Source organism: Sardina pilchardus, chromosome 24 (assembly GCF_963854185.1).
Source record: "Sardina pilchardus chromosome 24, fSarPil1.1, whole genome shotgun sequence".
NCBI lineage: Eukaryota > Metazoa > Chordata > Actinopteri > Clupeiformes > Clupeidae > Sardina > Sardina pilchardus.
Window position 1 is genome coordinate 29152152 of NC_085017.1, and position 22500 is coordinate 29174651.

The 22500-nt window shown below is 46.4% G+C and overlaps 4 protein-coding genes across 4 annotated transcripts in view; all 4 read right to left on the bottom strand.

The window, feature by feature from the left end:
* Window positions 1-1176: 1176 nt before the first annotated feature.
* On the bottom strand, window positions 1177-4779 carry LOC134073001 (myelin P2 protein-like). The gene is made up of 4 exons (XM_062529927.1): window positions 4611-4779; window positions 3582-3757; window positions 3111-3212; window positions 1177-1562 (listed from the first exon to the last, which is right to left on the bottom strand). The coding sequence occupies exons 1-4, from the start codon at window positions 4681-4683 to the stop codon at window positions 1509-1511; spliced, it is 405 nt and encodes a 134-aa protein (XP_062385911.1). The 5' UTR covers window positions 4684-4779; the 3' UTR covers window positions 1177-1508.
* Window positions 4780-9185: 4406 nt separating this feature from the next.
* Window positions 9186-11775, bottom strand: LOC134073002 (fatty acid-binding protein, adipocyte-like). The gene is made up of 4 exons (XM_062529928.1): window positions 11620-11775; window positions 10357-10532; window positions 10027-10128; window positions 9186-9442 (listed from the first exon to the last, which is right to left on the bottom strand). The coding sequence occupies exons 1-4, from the start codon at window positions 11690-11692 to the stop codon at window positions 9392-9394; spliced, it is 402 nt and encodes a 133-aa protein (XP_062385912.1). The 5' UTR covers window positions 11693-11775; the 3' UTR covers window positions 9186-9391.
* Window positions 11776-17454: 5679 nt separating this feature from the next.
* LOC134073003 (fatty acid-binding protein, heart-like) lies at window positions 17455-18709 on the bottom strand. The gene is made up of 4 exons (XM_062529929.1): window positions 18567-18709; window positions 18252-18415; window positions 17976-18080; window positions 17455-17689 (listed from the first exon to the last, which is right to left on the bottom strand). Exons 1-4 carry the CDS (start codon window positions 18637-18639, stop codon window positions 17636-17638), a joined length of 396 nt encoding a protein of 131 aa, XP_062385913.1. The 5' UTR covers window positions 18640-18709; the 3' UTR covers window positions 17455-17635.
* Window positions 18710-21661: 2952 nt separating this feature from the next.
* LOC134073005 (fatty acid-binding protein, heart-like) overlaps window positions 21662-22500 on the bottom strand; it is a 1404-nt gene continuing 565 nt past the window's right edge. Inside the window, exons 2-4 of the mRNA XM_062529931.1 lie at window positions 22488-22500; window positions 22218-22322; window positions 21662-21870 (exon numbers count right to left, since the gene is read on the bottom strand). The exon at window positions 22488-22500 is cut by the window's right edge and continues 151 nt beyond it. Of these exons, the coding sequence (XP_062385915.1) occupies window positions 21817-21870; window positions 22218-22322; window positions 22488-22500 (172 nt within the window). The 3' untranslated portion in view covers window positions 21662-21816. The remainder of the gene's footprint in view (window positions 21871-22217; window positions 22323-22487) is intronic.

Consider the following 22500-nt stretch of genomic DNA (forward strand, 5'->3'; position numbering starts at 1 on the left):
TCCCGGTGGTAACCACAGGGGTTCACTGTTGCCATGGCATCCCATTGTGTAGGTGTTCACCATGGTGATCCCTGAAGGACGGAGTCCTTCTTTGGGAACATTTGGGAAGTTGTGTTTATTTAGCAGATGTCCCCCTGACATCATCATGACCTTCTACCCAGTGACCAATCACTGGACACGTCCTGGATAACCTCTGACCTCTGATCTGTCTGTCCCCTCCAGGTCTGGACACACAGTGAGGATGATGCTGTTAACGGGTGCCTCTCATGCAGCGTTTATACGTCCTCCCTCGCTCCTCGATGCCTCGATCTTCACTGATCTACATAAAGAATGATGGGGGGGAAACAATGGGATAGTCTATCCAGTGTTGGTTATAGATCAGTGGGAACGCCCCTCGAGGATCGAGCATCGAGGATCGAGGAGGCATGTTGAGAGGCACCCATTGTCTGGCCACTAGCTGCGCTGCCTGATGACCATGCCAAACATCATTAAGGGCGGAGCAAGATACTTCATGAGAAGCCACTTCCTGGAACCCAAATCGCAAGAGGGAGGGGGGGCAAAATCCCCCTTTATGCAGAGCTGTTCCATTGAAGTCTATGGACATGACACGCATGACACACCCCCTTTATGCACAGGAAGTGATCCCCGTTTTGCGCCCATGGACATGAACTACGACGACGTGTCTTGCTCCGCCTTGAGGATCTTTGACCATGCTGCTGTTATCATCTGGCCACTGCGCTGCCTGATGGATCATGGTTATCGTCTGGCCACTGCGCTGCCTGACGGATCATGGCTATCGTCTGATCATGGTGATCGTCTGGCCACTACGCAGCCTGACGGATCATGGCTATCGTCTGATCATGGTGATCGTCTAGCCACTACGCAGCCTGACGGATCATGGCTATCGTCTGATCATGGCTATCGTCTGATCATGGTGATCGTCTGGCCACTACGCTGCCTGACGGATCATGGTTATCGTCTGGCCACTACGCTGCCTGGTGGGTTACAGCAGACCTGAGCAGTGGAGCAGGAGCTGCCATTAGTCCGGATGACGTCCACTTGAGACTCGCCACAACACGATATTACTTTAGCGATGGCCTCTGTGCTGTAGAGTTGGCCTCATTCTAGAACACTGTAGTATTCTCTTCACTGACATCCAGAGACAAGAGAAGTGCAGGCATTTTATGTCATTTATTTTAAGTAAATCAAACCAACATTTTTGTTACACTTTGGGGCCCATAATACAATTTCACCCATTAATATACAGTGGAATAACCTGATCCAACCCCCCAGCACACACACACACACACACACACACACATACACACACACACGTCATTGTGCTGTTCCAGTGATCCGCATAGGTAAATGAGGAGAACTCTCCGTTAGTCTTGGTTCTCTGGTCTGAGTGTTGGCGTCTCCAGACGTCAGAAGCATCTCCACACACTCCGTAAGACATCAGGAGCTTCCGCTGACCTCCCCGTGCTCACGTACGTCTCACGCACATCTTACGGCTCCTTCACGTAGGTTCTCACCGCCACCACGCCGCCCATCTTACACTTCTACAGAGAGAGAGACGGAGAGAGAGAGAGAGAGACGGCTTGAGCCTTTACATGGGCTGCACACTCACTCATTTAGTTCTTTAGTTCTACACTCACTAGTTTAGTTCCTGTTCTACATTCACTCATTTAGTTCTTTAGTTCTACACGCACTCATTTAGTTCTTTAGTTCCACACTCACTCATTTAGTTCTTTAGTTCTACACGCAATCATTTAGTTCTACACTCAACCCAGGATGAACAGAGAGAGAAGATCCTAATGGAATAAAATAAACTAACAATAATAGCAGTAAGTCACAGAACTGGACTACTGAGTTGTGTGTCCACAGAACTGGACATAAGGCTCCTGAGTTGTGTGTCCACAGAACTGGACAGAAGGCTCCTGAGTCGTGTGTCCACAGAACTGGACTACTGAGTCGTGTGTCCACAGAACTGGACAGAAGGCTACTGAGTTGTGTGTCCACAGAACTGGACAGAGGGCTCCTGAGTTGTGTGTCCACAGAACTGGACTACTGAGTCGTGTGTCCACAGAACTGGACAGAAGGCTACTGAGTTGTGTGTCAGGCTCGCTGCATGTCGTCACGTCTGACTGCTGACTCAGTCTCTCCGCTGGGACTTTGGCTCCACTCCAGCTGACTAGAAATGGATTCACTGTCCATGTGCCGTTATCAACAGCACTCACACAAACAAACACAACACACACACACACACAAACACACACACACACACACACACACACACCACAGTCACATAAATACACACAACACAGACAAGAGACACACACACACACACACACACACACACCACAGACGGTCACATAAATACACACAACACAGACAAGACACACACACACACACACACACACCATAGACGGCATAAATAGATCCTCAACACACACACACACACACACAAACTGTTTCTTAGACACACACACACCAGTGTCTCACCCCTTACCATGGTCAGCTTGCCGTACCAAACCTCCCTCTCGATGGTCATTCATCTCAACACACACACACACACACACACACACACACCACACACACACACACACAGTCCTTACCGCGGTCAGCTTGCTGTCCCCCACCTCCCTCTCGATGGTCATTCATCTCAACACACACACCATATAGTCACAAAACACACACACCACCTACAGTCACAACACACACACACACACTCCTTACCGCGGTCAGTTTGCCATCCCCCACCTCCCTCTCGATGGACAATCATCTCAACACACACACACACACACACACACAGACACACACACACACACAACACACACACACACACACACTCCTTACCGCGGTCAGCTTGCCATCCCCCACATCCCTCTCGATGGTCATTCATCTCAACACACACACCATATAGTCACAAAACACACACACCACCTACAGTCACAACACACACACACACACACACACAAACAACACACACACACTCCTTACCACGGTCAGCTTGCTGTCCCCCACCTCCCTCTCGATGGACATTCATCTCAACACACACACACACACACACACACACACACACACACACACACACACACACTCCTTACCGCGGTCAGCTTGCCGTCCCCCACCTCCCTCTCGATGGTCGTCTCCTTGCCGTCCCACGTCTGCCTCTGGACCAGAACACCGTTCTCCACCGTCATGACGTTCTGCACGTAAACACACACTATTAGAACCGTCATCACCTCACGTTCTGCAGCACGCAGACACACACTACTAGAACCGCCATGACGTTCTGCAGCACGTAAACACACAACATTAGAACCACCATGATGTTCTGCAGCACGTAAACACACATATTAGAACCGTCATCACCTCACGTTCTGCAGCACGTAAACACACACTATTAGAACCATCATCACATCACGTTCTGCAGCACGTAGAATCACAACGTAAGAACCCCTCAATGTCCCCAAATGGCAAACCCTTCAGCTTTAGTTATCGCTCACTCACTTCTTTCTGTCATCACCGGACATGTGTGTGTGTGTGTGTGTGTGTGTGTGTGTGTGTGTACTCACTTTGGTCTTCCTGTCATCGCCGGTGGTCTCGTCGAACTCCTCGTTGAGTTTGAACTTGACCTCTGTGTTCTTGAAGGTGCTCTGAGTCCTCATTGTGATGCTTCCATCAGTATCCATGGTGATGGTCAAGCTCGGTTTGGCTCTGCTCGCTACCTGCCTCAGAGCAAAGCCCACACCTGCACACACACATGACACACTCCTTAAGACAGGCACCTGCACACACACATTACACACACACATGACACACTCCTTAAGACAGGCACCTGCACACACACATTACACACACACATGACACACTCCTTAAGACAGGCACCTGCAAACCACACATTACACACACACATGACACACTCCCTAAGACAGATTTGATCCCTGACCAGTAGGAGAAATGTGGGCGGGAGGAGTAGTTGAGCACTGCTCTCCCATGCCCACATCCACTGCTGAAGTGCCCTTGAGCACCTAACCCCTTACACACACACACACTTGAGCAAGGCACCTAACCCCTCACACACACACTTGAGCAAGGCACCTAACTCCTCACACATACACACTTGAGCAAGGCACCTAACTCCTCTCACACACACACTTGAGCAAGGCACCTAACTCCTCTCACACACACACTTGAGCAAGGCACCTAACCCCTCACACACACACACTTGAGCAAGGCACCTAACCCCTCACACATACACACTTGAGCAAGGCACCTAACCCCTCACACACACACACACTTGAGCAAGGCACCTAACCCCTCACACACACACACTGCAAGGCACCTAACCCCTCACACACACACACTTGAGCAAGGCACCTAACTCCCCACATATACTTATACATCACTCAATCCTTAAGACTGATCACCAAACCAGTTTAAACACACAGGTTGATAATCCTTAAGACTGATCACCAAACCAGTTGAAACACACAGGTTAATAATCCTTAATATTGATCACCAAACTAGTTGAAACACACAGGTTAATATGCCTAAACACAGATGTCTAATGAACGCAACCCCAAAAATTAACCCTTTCTTACCCAGTGCCTTGAGGTACTCATCAAAGTTCTCACTCTCCACCATCTTCCAGCTTCCAACAAACTTCTCGGCCATGATGATAGCTGCGGTGTGTGTGTGTGTTCTGGTCTCTGGGGTGATGAGTCCACGTCCAGGTGAAGCCTTGGTGTGTGTGTGTGTGTGTGTGTGTGTCTCTCGGATGGGCCGCTTTTCAAGCATCTCTGGGACGAGGGCTCAAGGGCGCCGGCCAATCAGAACTCATGACATCACATCACTCCGCTCCACATTCTGCAGTTCAAATATGTGGTGAAATAGGGAAGAGTGTGTAGTGTGTGTAGTGCGGTGCTAGTGTTGTGGTATAGTGTGTGTGTGTGTGTGTGTGTGTGTGTGTGTGTGTGTGGTGAAATAGGGAAAAGTTCAACTCCTCTCTTATGAGTCAGCAAGTCAGCGTCCCTTTCTTGAAGTCTGTGCTGACCACAAGCAGGAGACTGGGGGAGAGGGGAGGGGAGGGGGGGCAGCTTCATATCATACAGCTGATGGGGAAGAGGGCTGAGGGGAGAGGGGAGAGGGTTGATCAGGGAGAGGGGGGAGGGGAGAGGGGAGAGAGGAGAGGGGGGAGGGGGGAGGGGGGAGGGTTGATGAGGGAGAGGGGGGAGGGGAGAGGGGAGAGAGGAGAGGGGGGAGGGGGGAGGGGAGAGGGGAGAGGGGAGAGGGGAGAGGGGAGAGGGGGGAGGGGAGAGGGGAGAGGGGAGAGGGGAGAGGGGAGAGGGGGGAGGGGGGAGGGGAGAGGGGAGAGGGGAGAGGGGAGAGGGGAGAGGGGGGAGGGGAGAGGGGGGGGGGAGAGGGGAGAGGGGAGAGGGGAGAGGGGGGAGGGGAGAGGGGGGGGGGAGAGGGGAGGCAGCTTCATATCATACAGCTGATGGGGGAGAGGGGAGAGGGGAGAGGGGAGAGGGGAGAGGGGGGGGGGAGAGGGGGGGGGCAGCTTCATATCATAAGGCTGATGAGGGACAGGGGGGGGGGGCAGCTTCATATCATACAGCTGATGGGGGAGAGGGGAGAGGGGAGAGGGCTGAGGGGAGAGGGGTGATGAGGGAGAGGGGAGAGAGGAGAGGGGAGAGGGCTGAGGGGAGAGGGGTGATGAGGGAGAGGGGAGAGAGGAGAGGGGAGAGGGGAGGGGGGAGGGGGGGGGGCAGCTTCATATCATACAGCTGATGGGGGACATTCCCTGCCGTACTCCCCCTCTGGACAATTGCGTTCCCACCCATGGTGTCTATTTATTGCAAATGTACTTTATACAGTATATAGTTTATAGTATACAGTATATAGTATGTATTCTCATACATAGCCTTATTCTACTGCCCTTAATTCTATTCTCACTGTTCTGCATTTTTATTATTTTTATGTTATTGGAGAATGTTGTACTTTGAGAGCAAAGATTAACCAGAGTCAAATTCCTTGTTTGTTTACGCAGACCTGGCCAATAAAGCTGATTCTGATTCTGAGATGAAGGACGTTAGCTTATTAGCGTCCTTTTCTGAAAGCTTCTGGTGGAGATGAGGGAAGTTAGCTTATTAGCGTCGTCCTTTTCTAAAAGCTTCTGGTGGAGATGAGGGAAGTTAGCTTATTACCGTCGTCCTTTTCTTGACATTTGTGCTGATACCACGAGCAGGAGACTGGGTGAGAGGGCAGAGGGCAGCTTCTTGCCAAAAGCTCATTTCCTGGACTCCAAAGTTAGACTCTTTTCTGTGTGTGCAACAACCTAGTCGGACACCGTTAGCCTAGCTTAGCATAGTTCACTGGGAAAACGGCAAGTGGAGGTTTATCAGCCTTCTTGTGGACGGAATTGCAGAGGGAGTAAGACAGGAAATGACCAGAGGTCAGAGTAGAACCTGTGGAATGACCAGAGTACAGTAGAACCTGTGGAATGACCAGAGTACAGTAGAACCTGTGGAATGACCAGAGGTCAGAGTAGAACCTGTGGAATGACCAGGTCAGAGTAGAACCTGTGGAATGACCAGAGTACAGTAGAACCTGTGGAATGACCAGAGTACAGTAGAACCTGTGGAATGACCAGAGGTCAGAGTAGAACCTGTGGAATGACCAGGTCAGAGTAGAACCTGTGGAATGACCAGGTCAGAGTAGAACCTGTGGAATGACCAGGTCAGAGTAGAACCTGTGAAATGACCAGAGTACAGTAGAACCTGGGTGCTGCAGTCACTGACTCCCAATGTGGTTCAGTGCTGGTGCACTGTATGTGTTGCCACCAGCTGCAAAAGGACTCTTAAACGGCATGTGTGTATATGAGGACGCTTCAGCCACATGTGTGTATTCGAGTGTGTGACTCATGTATTGATTTCAGCAATCTGTGTGAGAGAGCTGTGTGGGAGACATCTGTCTGTCAACATACCAGCGATGAGTCACGTGATCTGTGTTGAGTTGAGTCAGCTCACCAGGATAAAGGTCCCCCTGATCAGAGAGACAAACAACTAGCAACTCTTTCATTCGACCCAAACCAGCGCAAACCAGCGCCCCTTTCATTCAACCCAAACCAGCGCAAACCAGCGCCCCTTTCATTCAACCCAAACTAGCGCCCCATCATTCAACCCAAACTAGCGCCCCATCATTCAACCCAAACCAGCGCCCCTTTCATTCAACCCAAACTAGCGCCCCATCATTCAACCCAAACTAGCGCCCCATCATTCAACCCAAACTAGCGACTCTTTCAATCAACCCAAACTAGCGCCCCTTTCATTCAACCCAAACCAGCGCCCCTTTCATTCAACCCAAACTAGCGCCCCTTTCATTCAACCCAAACTAGCGCCCCTTTCATTCAACCCAAACCAGCGCCCCTTTCATTCAACCCAAACTAGCGCCTCATCATTCAACCCAAACTAGCGCCTCATCATTCAACCCAAACTAGCGACTCTTTCTTTTGACCATAACTAGCGCCCAAACTAGCAACCCTCTCCTGAACGTATTTGCATTCAATGGAAGGTTTTTCTGGTTATCTGCAGATGCAAATGTACAGTTTAAGCGTTGGCCGTTTGAGGAAAGCATGAAATATTGTTGTCAAAATCTCGATGATACAAAGCCACCCATTTCATGTCTACTGCGTTCTGGAGGAATGAAGACATGAAGCACCTTCTCTGTGCACATGAGGCTCCAGTGGGAGATCACATCTCTGTGCACATGAGGCTCCAGTGGAGATCACATCTCTGTGCACATGAGGGAGATCACATCTCTGTGCACATGAGGGAGATCACATCTCTGTGCACATGAGGCTCCAGTGGAGATCACATCTCTGTGTGCCAAAATGTCTTTCCTGTTCCCCTCCTCACCAGTCTGTGGGGGAAAGGTGCCCCCCCCCCCCCCCCCCCATCTGGTGAACCATGCCCCCCCCCCGCCTCCACACACACACACACACACACATGTGGTGAACCATTGCCCGCCTCTCATCTGCTGATCTGATGGGAAATGTCTGAACTTAAAAACAACATAGCCTAAGCTACCCTTCTCCCTCCCTCCCTCGCTATCTCCCTCCCTCTCTGCCCTTCTCTCCCTCGCTATCTCCCTCCCTCTCTCTCCTTCTCTATCTCCCTCCCTCTCCCCTTCTATCCCTCTCTCTGCCTCCCTCTCCTTCTCTCTCTCTGTTCCACACTCAAACACATGCTTTAGCATTTCCTATCTCAGCTCTCTGCAGTGCTTGCGCAAAGCGGCATGCCCATATTACTCTTCTTGTTGACCATCAGATACGTTTCCATGGTGATAACCTGTCCTAAGCGGTAGGCTACCAACTGCAACTTAAAGAAAACACTCATAAAACGCAATCGCAAATTAATAAGACCACTTCACTTCCGATATCACTGCAAGAAATTATGCTACAATATGGAAAATACTTCAAAGTTCCCATTGAGTCGGATTGGCTCCATGAACGGGGTTTCCGTAGCCTGTGTTTCCCAAACGGGATCTGCTCCAGAAATGAACGGGGTTTCCGTAGCCTGTGTTTCCCAAAGGGGATCTGCTCCAGAAATGAACAGGCTTTCCAGTATGGGTGGGCATTAGTGTAGTCTAGTTAGCTGTAGTGGGTATATTGTGACCAATCCTAAATGTTAACATGTATCCTTGCCTATGTGAAGTGGGTATGCTGAGATGGTGGTGCTGTTTAAGTGGGTATGCTGAGATGGTGATGCTATTTACGTGGGTATGCTGAGATGGTGATGCTATTTAAGAAGGTATGCTGAGATGGTGATGCTGTTTAAGTGGGTATGCTGCGTAGTCCTGCTTATCACACAGACTACAACACTGGGGGAGGCCGCGAGAGGATGATACTTCTTGAGTCCTCTCAATAACCACCATTGCATTCAGTGGTTGTTGGATTCCTGTAGTATAGCTTTTTTTTATTAGCATTTTGTGTCCATAGATATTGGGGGTGAAGGGTGTGTGTGTGTGTGTGGGGAGGGGGAGGGGGTGACTATGTCAATGGTGACTATGGCCCTAGCTAAGATACAATCTGATAAACTTCCCTACAGCAACATATTCCTCCCATCTGCCTGCAAACTATTGACACTTTGAAAATAATTGCCTCAGTATAACACAAATACAGACAAGTAACTTTTATTCTGGATTGATACACTGCAGTAATTGAACCACGCACACACACGTATACACACACACACACACACACACACACACACACACACACACACACACACACACACTCACACACTCAATGCCACAAGTGCTGTTCCAGTGATCCGCAGAGGAGAATAGGACTGATGTTGAGGGTCTTCTGTCTTCTGCCTCCTCAGGCCCTGGCATACGTCCGCACCGACAGCACGTCTCCCGCCTTGCATCGCTACGGAGACACAGATGGTGACAGGAGCGTGTTTTAGGGTAACATGTCTAAAAACGGCATCGCTACGGAGACACAGATGGTAACAGGAGCGTGTTTTAGGGTAACATGTCTAAAAACGGCATCGCTACGGAGACACAGATGGTAACAGGAGCGTGTTTTAGGGTAACATGTCTAAAAAACGGCATCGCTATGGACAGGTGGACGAAGAGGGTAACAGGAGAAACAGAGATCTATATGAAATTTGCCGATAGACCAGTTAGCCTAGCTTAGCATAACTCACTGGGTGTGGCTCACACCAGTTAGCCTAAAGCTCCCTGCTAGCAATAGGCCTAGGCTAGCTATAGGCTAACTGGTGTAATCCACTTCCAGTGAGTTATGCTAAGCTAGGCTAATGCCAAGCTAACCGGTATGACCCATTTCCAGTGAGTTATGCTAAGCTAGGCTAAACGTGTCATCAGTTATTACATGCACAGAGAAAGGGAGATTCTCTTATCCAACCCTGGGGTGGACAGCAAATAAACTAATTGGCCAAAAAAGTCGGTGGTTCCTTTAACAATAAAATGTGTAGTGTTTTAAATCCTTACCACAATGAACTTGTCGTCCACCACCTCTCTCTCCATGGTGGTCTCCTTGTCATCCCAGGTCTGCCTCTGGATCATCACGCCGTTGTCAAGGGTCACTAAGTTCTGCAAATACACACACGCACATTACACCATTGCCCAACGTCACTAAGCTCTGCAAATACACACACATGGAAGGACATCGATCAACTATCCACAGGTCTGTTTTTGAATGTATGGAACAAAGAACAAAATCCTGCATAGCACCATAAGTGTGTGTGTGTGTGTGTGTGTGTGTGTGTGTGTGTGTGTGTGAGAGAGAGAGAGAGCGTACGTGTGAGTGTGTGTTCTCACCTTAGTCTTTCTGTCATCACCAGTGATCTGCTCGAATTCTTCGTTCAACTTGAACTTAATTTCGGTGTTTTTGAAGGTGGTTAAGGTCTTGATGGTTATGGTGCCGTCGGCATCCAGAGTCACCACCTGGTTTGGTTTGGCTCGGCTCGCGATCTGCCGAAGAGCAAAGCCCACACCTGCACACACACACAAGATACACTCCTTAACACACACACCTGCACACACACGACACACTCCTTAACACACACACAAGACACACTCCTTAACACACACACCTGCACACACACACAAGATACACTCCTTAACACACACCTGCACACACACGACACACTCCTTAACACACACACAAGATACACTCCTTAACACACACCTGCACACACACGACACACTCCTTAACACACACACAAGACACACTCCTTAACACACACACCTGCGCACACACACACACACACACACACACACAAGACACACTCCTTAACACACACACCTGCACACACACACAAGACAAACTCCTTAACACACTCACCTGCACACACACACGACACAGTCCTTAACACACACACACACCTGCACACACACAAGACACACTCCTTAACACACACACAAGACACACTCCTTAACACACACACCTGCACACACACACACACACACACAAGACACTCTCCTTAACACACACACCTGCACACACACACGACACACTCCTTAACACACATACCTGCACACACACACGACACACTCCTTAACACACACACACAAGACACACTCCTTAACACACACCTGCACACACACACAAGACACACTCCTTAACACACACACCTGCACACACACACACACACGACACACTCCTTAAAACCCACACCTGCACACACACACACACAAGACACACTCCTGCACACAACACACGACACACTCCTTAACGCACACACCTGCACACACACACAAGACACACTCCTTAAGACACACACCTGCACACACACACACACACACAAGACACACTTCGACACACACCTGCACACACACACAAGACACATTCCGTAAGACACACACACACACACGACACACTCCTTAAAACACACACAAGACACTCACCTGCACACACACACACACACACACATTACACACTCCTTCAAACACACGACACTCCTTAATATTGATCACCAAACCAGTTGAAACACACAGCTTAATATGCCTAAACACACAGCTTAATATGCCTAAACACAGATATCCAATGAATGTAACCCCCAAAAATGAAAATTTTCATACCCAGTGCCTTGAGGTACTCATCAAAGTTCTCACTCTCCACCAACTTCCAGGTTCCAACAAACTTCTCGGCCATGATAGCTGCAGTGTGTGTGTGTGTCTGGGCTCTGGAGTCTGTGTCTGAAAGTCCACGTTCAGGTGAAGCCTTGTGTGTGTGTGTGGTAACTCTAGGACAGCCGTCCGGCCACACAACCAATCAGAGCGTGTGACATCACTCCGCACTGCCTGATATTGCCTGCTGTTCAAACACAAGGAGTAGAGGTCAACCCGTCTGTATTGATTCAGGTCACACACACACACACACACACACACACACACACATACACATTCAAACCCGTCATAATGGCTGCACTGACCATAACACAAGTGCCATGGCGAGTGAGTGAGTGAATGTGTGTGACTGTATGTGAGTGTGTGTGTGTGTGTGTGTGTGTGCGTGTGTGCGTGTACAGTATGTGCGAGTGTGACTGAATGAGTGAGTGAGTTTGTGATCTACAGTAGTTAGTTGATTGTCCACAAAGTCGTGTGAGTGAGGTCAGGGTCCTCAAAGTTGAGTGAGTGAGGTCAGGGTCCTCAAAGTTGAGTGAGTGAGGTCAGGGTTAGGGGTGGCAGTTGGGTGTGGAGGGGGCAGTTGAGTGAGTGAGGTCAGGGTTAGGGGTGGCAGTTGGTGGGTTAGGGGCAGTTGAGTGAGTGAGGTCAGGGTTAGGGGTGGGCAGTTGGGTGTGGAGGGGGCAGTTGAGTGAGTGAGGTCAGGGTTATTGTGGTTGCAATTAGTTGAACTCTGAGAGGTTCTGCACAGAGAGGCCAATTATCTTGACACCAGCGTGGACTACATCATGTAGTCTACATGCGTTAGGCTTGTACATCATGTAGTCTACATGCGTTAGGCTTGTATGGTTTGCAGCGTTAGGCTTGTATGGTTTGCAGCGTTAGGCTTGTATGGTTTGAAGTGTTGGGCTTGTACAGTATGGTTTGCAGCGTTAGGCTTGTATGGGTTGCAGCGTTAGGCTTGTATGGTTTGCAGCGTTAGGCTTGTATGGTTTGCAGCGTTAGGCTTGTATGGGTTGCAGCGTTAGGCTTGTATGGTAAAACAGGAGGCAGGTTAGCGTAGCTGCCATGACGGTATTTGATGGGGAAACAGGAGGCAGGTTAGCGTAAAACAGGAGGCAGGTTAGCGTAGCTGCCATGACGGTATTTGCACAAACAGCTCCTTTATGTAATGAGGCCAAGTGTCACTGTGCCAGAGATCCGTCATGTGATCTCTTTAGAACAGACTGTTGACCCACCTGGAAAGCGAAATAAAGGTCCACCTGAATGCTATGAGTATAAAGGTCTACCTGATACCTATGGGGATAAAGGTCTCGCTGCAAAAGACAAATAAACATCTGGCCCTGTCCTCGGTGTATTTGCATTAACTTTGATGGGGGTTTTTTTTCATACATGTGCAAAATGTGCATGTGCAACGTGATGCACTGTGATAGACATTAGCCGTGTGGGGTTAGCATGTTATAGACATTAGCTGTGTGGGGTTAGCATGCTATATACATTAGCCATGTGGGGTTAGCATGTTATAGACATTAGCTGTGTGGGGTTAGCATGCTATATACATTAGCCATGTGGGGTCAACATGTTATATACATTAGCCATGTGGGGTTAGCATGCTATATACATTAGCCATGTGGGGTTAGCATATTAAAACATATTGTTGCTAATATCAACATGATGCAGTGTGATATACATGTTTGATGTGAGGTGTAGCAAAGCATCAGACTCATATCTTTTGTCTTTGGAAGAATGAAGATATAAAGCACCACACACACACACACACACACACAGAGCCACTCCCTCTGCTTCAGGAGAAAGCAGACATCCTCTGTGTGATGGATGACTGTTAACCTTGTCCTAGTTGTAAACACACGGACATGGTGTTTCCATTGTGTGAGTGTGTGCGCTAGGAAGTAGCATTGTTTGTGTTTGTGTTCACATTCATTAGCAGACGCCAACAAAGCACTCAAGAGAGGGAGCTCATCCCTATCTTCATTATTCCTAGACCATGCGGAGCCTGGGCTGTGTGTGTGTGTGTGTGTGTGTGTGTGTGTGTGTGTGTGTGTGCGTCATTATTCCGAATAAGGTGTTTACATGTCTAGAACGCACCTAAATAACCAGAATATGATCGGAATACTCCACCTATTTTATTCCGGTTATGCTTATTCCGAAAATGACCTTATTCCGGTTAAGGTAATCGGAAAATTAGGTTTACATTGGAGTATCTTAATCTGAATATTGTCTTAACCAGGTTAATATCGGAATATTAATGTCCATGTAAACGCACTCATTGTTGCCTTTTCATTTTTAACTAGGTGGCAATATACCAAATGAGTCCAATAGCAAGCAATCCAGCAATATACCATCAAATGAGTGGGTATGGTCAATATACCTCAAATGAGTGGATGTGGTCAATATACCATCAAACGAGTGGATATGGTCAATATAGCTCAAATGAGTGGATATGGTCAATATACCATCAAATGAGTGGGTATGGTCAATATACCATCAAACGAGTGGATATGGTCAATATACCATCAAACGAGTGGGTATGGTCAATATACCTCAAATGAGTGGATATGGTCAATATACCATCAAACGAGTGGGTATGGTCAATATACCATCAAACGAGTGGATGTGGTCAATATACCATCAAATGAGTGGGTATGGTCAATATACCTCAAATGAGTGGATATGGTCAATATACCATCAAACGAGTGGATATGGTCAATATACCTCAAACGAGTGGATATGGTCAATATACCATCAAATGAGTGGATATGGTCAATATACCAAATGAGTGGATATGGTCAATATACCATCAAATGAGTGGGTATGGTCAATATACCATCAAACGAGTGGATATGGTCAATATACCATCAAACGAGTGGGTATGGTCAATATACCTCAAATGAGTGGATATGGTCAATATACCATCAAACGAGTGGGTATGGTCAATATACCATCAAACGAGTGGATGTGGTCAATATACCATCAAATGAGTGGGTATGGTCAATATACCTCAAATGAGTGGATATGGTCAATATACCATCAAACGAGTGGATATGGTCAATATACCTCAAACGAGTGGATATGGTCAATATACCATCAAATGAGTGGATATGGTCAATATACCAAACGAGTGGATATGGTCAATATACCTCAAACGAGTGGATATGGTCAATATACCATCAAATGAGTGGATATGGTCAATATACCAGCAAACGAGTGGGTATGGTCAATATACCAGCAAACGAGTGGATATGGTCAATATACCAAACGAGTGGATATGGTATGGGTTGACAGGGCCCCTTGTGACAAACATCCGAAAAAAGGTTGGTCATGCGAGGGTGTACGGTTTTGGAGATATTCACAGACAAACTGTGTCTGGCCTCCTCCTTTTGGGGTCCGGTGTGACGGGTGGGCAACGGATCAAAATGAAAAACAATGGTTCCGTGTCACCCTTAAGGTGCTACTTGCCCACCAAGTTTCCTGCGGCCCAGTTTTTCAGCGTCTCGTTGACACATATTTGCTGAAGAAAAAAAAAGAAAAAAAGAAAAAAGACTCTAAGTTGACTAAGTTAAGGCTAGTGTGAAGCATCTCTCTCTCTCTCTCTCTCTCTCTCTCTCCTCTCTCCTCCTCCCTCCACTGTCAAAACCCCTCCTAATGTCCTCTGTGCAGAAACTGAAGTGTGAGTCTGAATGACATTCTGTGCTCTCTCTCTCTCTCTGTTTAAACTCTATCAGTGTGTTATTGCTCTGTGTATGAATGAAGAATCAGAATAAAAGTTAATGTGATTAACTTAAATTTACCAGATTAATGTGTGACTTCAATTTGTTCGGCAAGTTACACAATAGTTTGGGCCAGATATTACAGCCACAAATATGTGAAATATATATTTAAAATAATTTCATTACCTACACATACAATACGCATACAATATGCAAGATAGTTTGGGCTATCGGATATTACAGCCACAAAACTGTCAAATATATTGTAAGGGGAAAACACAAACCATATTCCCGCTTAGAAATATGTGTTCTGTCTACGTCCGGTGCTTCAGTGAGGCTGAATTGAACTATAATTATTTAAGTATAAGTATATATACTTTTTTGATCCCGTGAGGTATCAAACCCTCAAAAGTACAAAAGGGTGCAAAGGTAACCCACACTAACCCAGAGCAGTGAACTCTGTGTGTGTGTGTAGACTTTATTGTGTACATTGGGCTGTTGCAGTGTGTGTGTAGACTTTATTGTGTACATTGGGCTGTTGCAGCGTGTGTGTGTGTGTGTGTGTGTGTGTGTGTGTGTGTGTGTGTGTGTGTGTGTGTGTAGATTTTATTGTGTACATTGGGCTATTGCAGCGTGTGTGTGTGTGTGTGTGTGTGTGTGTGTGTGTGTAGACTTTATTGTGTACATTGGGCTGTTGCAGCGTGTGTGTGTGTATGTGTGTGTGTGTGTAGACTTTATTGCGTACATTGGCCTGTTGCAGCGTGTGTGTGTGTGTGTGTGTGTGTGTGTGTGTGTGTGTGTGCAGAGATTATTGTGTACATTGGGCTGTTGTAGCGTGTGTGTTTGTGTGTGTGTGTGTGTGTGTGTGTGTGTGTAGACTTTATTGTGTACATTGGGCTGTTGCAGCGTGTGTGTAGACTTTATTCTAAGCTATGTTTGGGGCTATTTAACCTTTGTTCGACAGCCCATAATAAGGTCGTTTTTGGTGGAAACTACAGCTCTTTCCTCATTGTTACCATGGCAACCCATTGTGTGGGTCTTCACCATGGTGATCCCTGAACGTGCAAATCTTTTTGGGACGTGTTGTTGTTTTTAGTCTGCACATGCCCCTGCCGCATCATCATGAACTTGCACCCAGTGACCCATCACTGAGCTGGACGACCTTTGAACTGGATGACCTCTGAACTCTGGGGCTGACCTCTGAACTCTGGGACTGACCCTGTCTGTTCCTGGACACACAGTGAGAACACTGCTTCTCTCCATCCCTGTTATGAGCTTGCAGACGGCACATTCATTTCAACGTCATTTAATTTAGCTTGTAGATCGCCAAAACATTGCACATGTCTCATGGCGCTACACAGAGTGTTAAACATTCAGAGAAACCCATGAGGAACAGGGGCGAGGAAAAACTCCCCAGAACTGGAGATACATATAGGAAGAAACCTCAGACACGTTATACAGTTAATCATAACTGATATGACAGCGTAGGTGAATGTTCTACCAGGAAGACTTGTTCTACTAGGTAGACTTCATCATTCTTTCGTCCAGCTAATCAATCAGTCTAGTCTTTCTAGTCTTTCCTAGTCTTTCTAGGAAGCCCTGTCATCCATGGTATTCCTTCATATAATCAATCATAGCCTACACACTAGTCTTTCTAGGAAGCCCTGTCATCTATGGTATTCCTTCATATAATCAATCATAGCCTACACACTAGTCTTTCTAGGAAGACCTGTCATCCATGGTATTCCTTCATATAACCAATAGGTAGTTTGTGCATGTTTTATTATTAATTATTCAATAGTATGGTGTCATAAAAATATTGTTATTAATTTTGCAATAATATGGTCTCATAAAGATGTGTTATTATTAATTTTATAATAGTATGGTGGCAGGGAAATATTGTACTTTAGCTTGCTATTAACTGTAACTGTAAATTGAATCCTTACCAAAAGCATATGACCCTCACTGTTAGCCACGGAGAGGAGTCACTCAAACATCAACTGGGTCTATTTCACTTTTCTTCACTGATACACAGAGATACACAGCAGTAACATGACACACATTCATTGGGTCGAGTGAACTTTTATTCAGATTTTTAATTGATGCACAGAGCAGTAACATGACACACACTGACAGAGAGAGATGTCGTGTCGTAGTTCTGTTTCAATGATCCAGAGGAAAATGGGACTACATTTGAGGTCTCGTCTCTCTGGTCTTCAGGTCCTGCAGCTGCACAGACTCACTCACGCTTCCTTCTCGAACGTTCTCTTCGCCACCACGTCTCCGATCTTCAGTGTCTGCACAGAAAGACAACAGAGGAGGACATTAGGAGGGGTGATGGAGTTTAAACAGTCAAGGGAGAGAGAGAGAGAGAGAGAGAGAGAGAGAGAGCGTGAGAGAGAGAGAGAGAGAGAGAACACAGAATGTCATTCTGATCTAGGACAGATTCTCAGTCAAGGCTTTGGGTGTTGCAATGGTGTGTGTGTGTGTGTGTGTGTGTGTGTGTGTGTGTGTGTGTGTGTGTGTGTAAACAGCACATTTGATTCAGAGATGAAGAGAAACATGTAGCCAAACGCTCCTTACCATGACAAGCTTGTTGTCGCTCACCAACTTCCTCTCGATGGTCGTCTCCTTGCCATCGAATGTCTGCCTCTGGACCATCACGCCGTTGTCCAGTCTCACGACACTCTACAAACACACAAACCCATGAGATACGAACAGGTACATTTCCCTAAATAGCAAACCCTTTATCTTTAATATTGCAAAAGTGTTACTAACATGACAATAGTAATAATAACAATATTATTATCATTGATAATTGAATAACTAAAACAAACAAAAACAAAGATAATGACTCACTCTAGCCTTTCTGTCATCACCGGTGGTGTCGTCGAACTCCTCGTTGGGTTTGAACTTGATGTCTCCTCTTGGTGTGCTCAGAGTGATGGTTCCATCAGTAGCCACGGAGACGGTCACGCTTGGTTTGGCTTTGGACGCGATCTGGCGCTTAGCAAAGCCCACACCTGCAGGAAACACAGAACACATCAGGTGCATCACTTACCCAGTCCGCAGGCTAAGATGCCGCAAATAAACATATCTTATATCTGTATCAAACCTTTCTCACAAGAAGGTTCTCAAATTGTGCTCAGTTTTAAAACATAAAAATGTTCATACCCATTGCCTTGAGGTAGTCATCAAAGTTCTCACTCTCCACCAACTTCCAGGTTCCAACAAACTTCTCGGCCATGATGATAGCTGCGGTGTGTGTGTGTGTTCTGGTCTCTGGGGTGATGCGTTCAGATGAAGTGCAGGTGTGTGTTTGATGTGTTCAGACTCTTTAGACGGGATGCTTTTCAATCATCTGTGCAGCAAGGGCATGGCTCAGCCAGCCAATCAGGGCCTGCGACATCACACCATGTGAATTTGAATTTCCAGGTAGAAGGTGATCAAAGACGAGTTCCGCAGGTTTCTGGTGAGTCACATCTGTGTGTGTGTGTGTGTGTGTGTGTGTGTGTTTGTGTTTGTGTTTGTGTGTGTGTGTGTGTGTGTGTGTCTGTCTGGTGAGTCACTTCAGACCAGGTGAAAGGACATTAGAGGGCATCCCGACCGGATCATCTGGTTGTGATGAATGAAATAACATTTGCCGCCGTTTCATCATTTAATAGTGTTATGCTACTGATGAAAAGCATTTTACCCCTAATACCTGCCTGCCCATCCTAACACCAATGCCCTGTGCCACACTAATACCCGTAATACCCCTAATACCCCTGCCCATCTTAACATCAATGCCCTGTGGCTCACTAATACCCCTAATACCCCTAATACCCCTGCCCATCTTAACATCAATGCCCTGTGGCTCACTAATACCCCTAATACCCCTGCCCATCCTAACACCAATGCCCTGTGCCACACTAATACCCGTAATACCCCTAATACCCCTGCCCATCTTAACATCAATGCCCTGTGGCTCACTAATACCCCTAATACCCCTGCCCATCCTAACACCAATGCCCTGTGCCACACTAATACCCGTAATACCCATAATACCCCTAATACCCCTGCCCATCTTAACATCAATGCCCTGTGGCTCACTAATACCCCTAATACACCTGCCCATCCTAACACCAATGCCCTGTGCCACACTAATACCCCCTAATACCCCTGCCCATCTTAACACCAATGCCCTGTGGCACACTAATACCCCTAATACCCCTGCCCATCTTAACACCAATGCCCTGTGCCACACTAATACCCCTAATAGCCTTAATACCCCTGCCCATCTTAACACCAATGCCCTGTGCCACACTAATACCCCTAATACCCCTGCCCATCCTAACACCAGTGCCCTGTGCCACACTAATACCCCTAATACCCCTGCCCATCCTAACACCAGTGCCCTGTGCCACACTAATACCCCTAATACCCCTAATACCATTGCCCATCTTAACACCAATGCCCTGTGCCACACTAATACTCCTAATACCCCAAATGCCACCGCTGCACCAGGCTGTAACAGCTATGAAAACATTCTACCATGCCACTGCTGTAGGCTAAACCAGGACGTTATCGTCTTGTCTCCTGCTACTCCTTACTTGATTTGTTTATATCGTTACAGTAACCGGTTTGCTCTCGGTAACGTTATCAACAGCTAAAGACAATCTAACCTAACGTCAACGTAAACACTGTAGCAAACGACAAGCAAGTTACTAGCAAGTTACAAGCAACTAGTTGAACCATTTAGGTTCAAGCCTTCTTACAGTCGTTTCTAGTACAAACTGCATGGCTATCATTTTCACGTTTGTTTGTTAGCAAGCTAGTCGTTTCAGCTATAGGACTTGCCAGCCAGGCAATCATTTAAAGCCTTCGGCATCATTCACAAATTAAAAACCTTTGTTAACAGCGTATTGTACATTCCTATTAGGACAATCACACACCTGGAAACACTTCGAAGAACATACTAGCTCATCCTGTAGGCTAATATGTGTAGCCTACATAAAATATCCTAGCCTACTGTAAGCTAACGTTACATTTGCTAGATATCCTACCTGTTGCTGCATCATCGTTAATTGTTTGAGATTGTATTCCGTGTTCCAATGGTGTCTAAATCTATAGCCTATGGCCTACTTTTAACCTGCATTAGTGTATAAGGCTATGTAAGCTATCCTACCAGTCGTCACTGTAGGCTACTAAAGAGTCAGCTCTTGCAACTCGTTTTAAGTAGGCAACTTCATTTCAGTCTTTTAAAGAGTTATTTTCCAAAATAGCCTATATTCACAATTTTGATGCATTTTCATAAATCACTTTTTAAATGTGACTTTCCAAGTAATTTCAGTGGAATTGTAATTGGGTTATTGTTATTTATCTATCCTTCTGTGTAGCCTAGTTGTCTTTTTAACTATAGGCCTGATACAATGTTTTACACAGTCAGCAACCTTTTTGCATTTACATGCAATGGTAATTCCTTCCATGGAATTACATTTTCTAGTTACTCTTTGTTATATTTGCTGTTGTACTGTATCTTTTGTTTTTTATATGCTGTATATATGTTTACATGGATATCGGATGTGCCTGTCCATCGGTGGTGAGTGTGTGTGTGTGTGTGTGTGTGTGTGTGTGTGTGTGTGTGTGTGTGTGTGTGTCTATAAAGAAAACCTAGTTTTGTACTTGTGTTTCTCAAGCAGAAAGCTTGACACATTATGGTGTCATGAAAATAGGATACTATTAGTTTTACAATATTATGGTGGCAGGGAAATATTTGACTTTTGTTTGCTATTGAATGCATATTGATTCCTTTCCAGGATTTGGCCCTACAGCTCATGCTGGAGACCTGCACATTGATCTCTCCTGCTGCCGTTATAATGTACACATTGATCACTGATCACGCTCTTGTGCAGTAGAGATACAGCCCACTGATCACGCTCTTGTGCAGTAGAGATACAGCACAGACTCCCCAAATTACTATATGGCTATATGACATTCACTGTTAGCCACAAGACACAAACTGTCCCACCGTAACATTGTTTCGAATTGTTTGTTTTGTTGTGTAATGTGCAGAAAATGCCATGATGCTTTACAGATGTGTGGCCGCAATATGTGGCTAATTATTAACTAATATGTGGCTAATTATTAACTAATATGTGGCTAATTCCCAAACTATCTGAACCAAGTGGAGTCACTCAAACAACTTATATGATGCTGTCTGTTACATTTGTATTGTGATTCTTAATTGATACACAGAGCAATAACATGCCACACATCACTGATGTCTATTTAGTTTTTACTCTGATCCTCCATTCATACACAGAACAATAACACAACACACACTGACAGAGCGAGAGAGGGAGAGATGTCGTAGTTCTGAGTGATCCAGCGGAAAATAGCAATAAATTAAAGGTCTTGAGGGCCTGCAGCTGCACAGACTCACTCACGCTTCCTTCTCGAACGTTCTCTTCGCCACCACATTTCCGATCTTCATCGTCTACACAGAAAGACAACAGAGGAGGACATTAGGAGGGGTGATAGAGTTTATACAGTTGAGAGAGAGAGAGAGAGAGAGAGAGAAAGAGAGAGAGAGAGAACACAGAATGTCATTCTGATCTAAAACAGTCAAGGCTTAATTCTGTCAAGGCTTTGGGTGTTGCGATGGTGTGTGTGCACCATGTTGCTACAGTATGGTGTGTGTGTGTGTACACAGTGTTGCGATGGTGTGTGTGCACCGTGTTGCTATGGTGTGTGTGTACACAGTGTTGCTATGGTGTGTGTGCACCGTGTTGCTATGGTGTGCGTGCACACAGCACATTTAAACAGAGATGAAGAGAAACTTACCGTGACAAACTTGTTGTCGCTCACCACCTCCCTCTCGATGGTCGTCTCCTTGCCGTCCCATGTCTGCCTCTGGACCATCACACCGTTCTCCAGTTTCACCACATTCTGTAAACACACACACACACACACACACACACACACACAAGATAATTTGTGTTATTAAAGCATGTACCAACATTGATTAAAAAAAAGACTATATTAGAACAATATTAATATCATTAATAATTGAATAACTACAATAAAAACAAAGATGTTGAGGTAATGACTCACTCTAGTCTTTCTG

Bases quoted from the DNA above. Each gene is read 5' to 3' on its own strand.
- LOC134073001 (XM_062529927.1), bottom strand. From the start codon at position 4,683: ATGGCCGAGAAGTTTGTTGGAAGCTGGAAGATGGTGGAGAGTGAGAAC. The intron at 3,758-4,610 runs GTAAGAAAGGGT...GTGTGTGTGCAG, and splicing joins TGAGTACCTCAAGGCACTGG to GTGTGGGCTTTGCTCTGAGG. The intron at 1,563-3,110 runs GTAAGGAGTGTG...CTCTCTCTGTAG, and splicing joins GGGACGGCAAGCTGACCGCG to AAGTGTAAGATGGGCGGCGT.
- LOC134073002 (XM_062529928.1), bottom strand. From the start codon at position 11,692: ATGGCCGAGAAGTTTGTTGGAACCTGGAAGTTGGTGGAGAGTGAGAAC. The intron at 10,533-11,619 runs GTATGAAAATTT...GTGTGTGTGCAG, and splicing joins TGAGTACCTCAAGGCACTGG to GTGTGGGCTTTGCTCTTCGG. The intron at 10,129-10,356 runs GTGAGAACACAC...GTGTATTTGCAG, and splicing joins GTGATGACAGAAAGACTAAG to AACTTAGTGACCCTTGACAA.
- LOC134073003 (XM_062529929.1), bottom strand. From the start codon at position 18,639: ATGGCCGAGAAGTTTGTTGGAACCTGGAAGTTGGTGGAGAGTGAGAAC. The intron at 18,416-18,566 runs GTATGAACATTT...TGTTTCCTGCAG, and splicing joins TGACTACCTCAAGGCAATGG to GTGTGGGCTTTGCTAAGCGC. The intron at 17,690-17,975 runs GTAAGGAGCGTT...CTTTCTGTGCAG, and splicing joins GCGACAACAAGCTTGTCATG to ACACTGAAGATCGGAGACGT.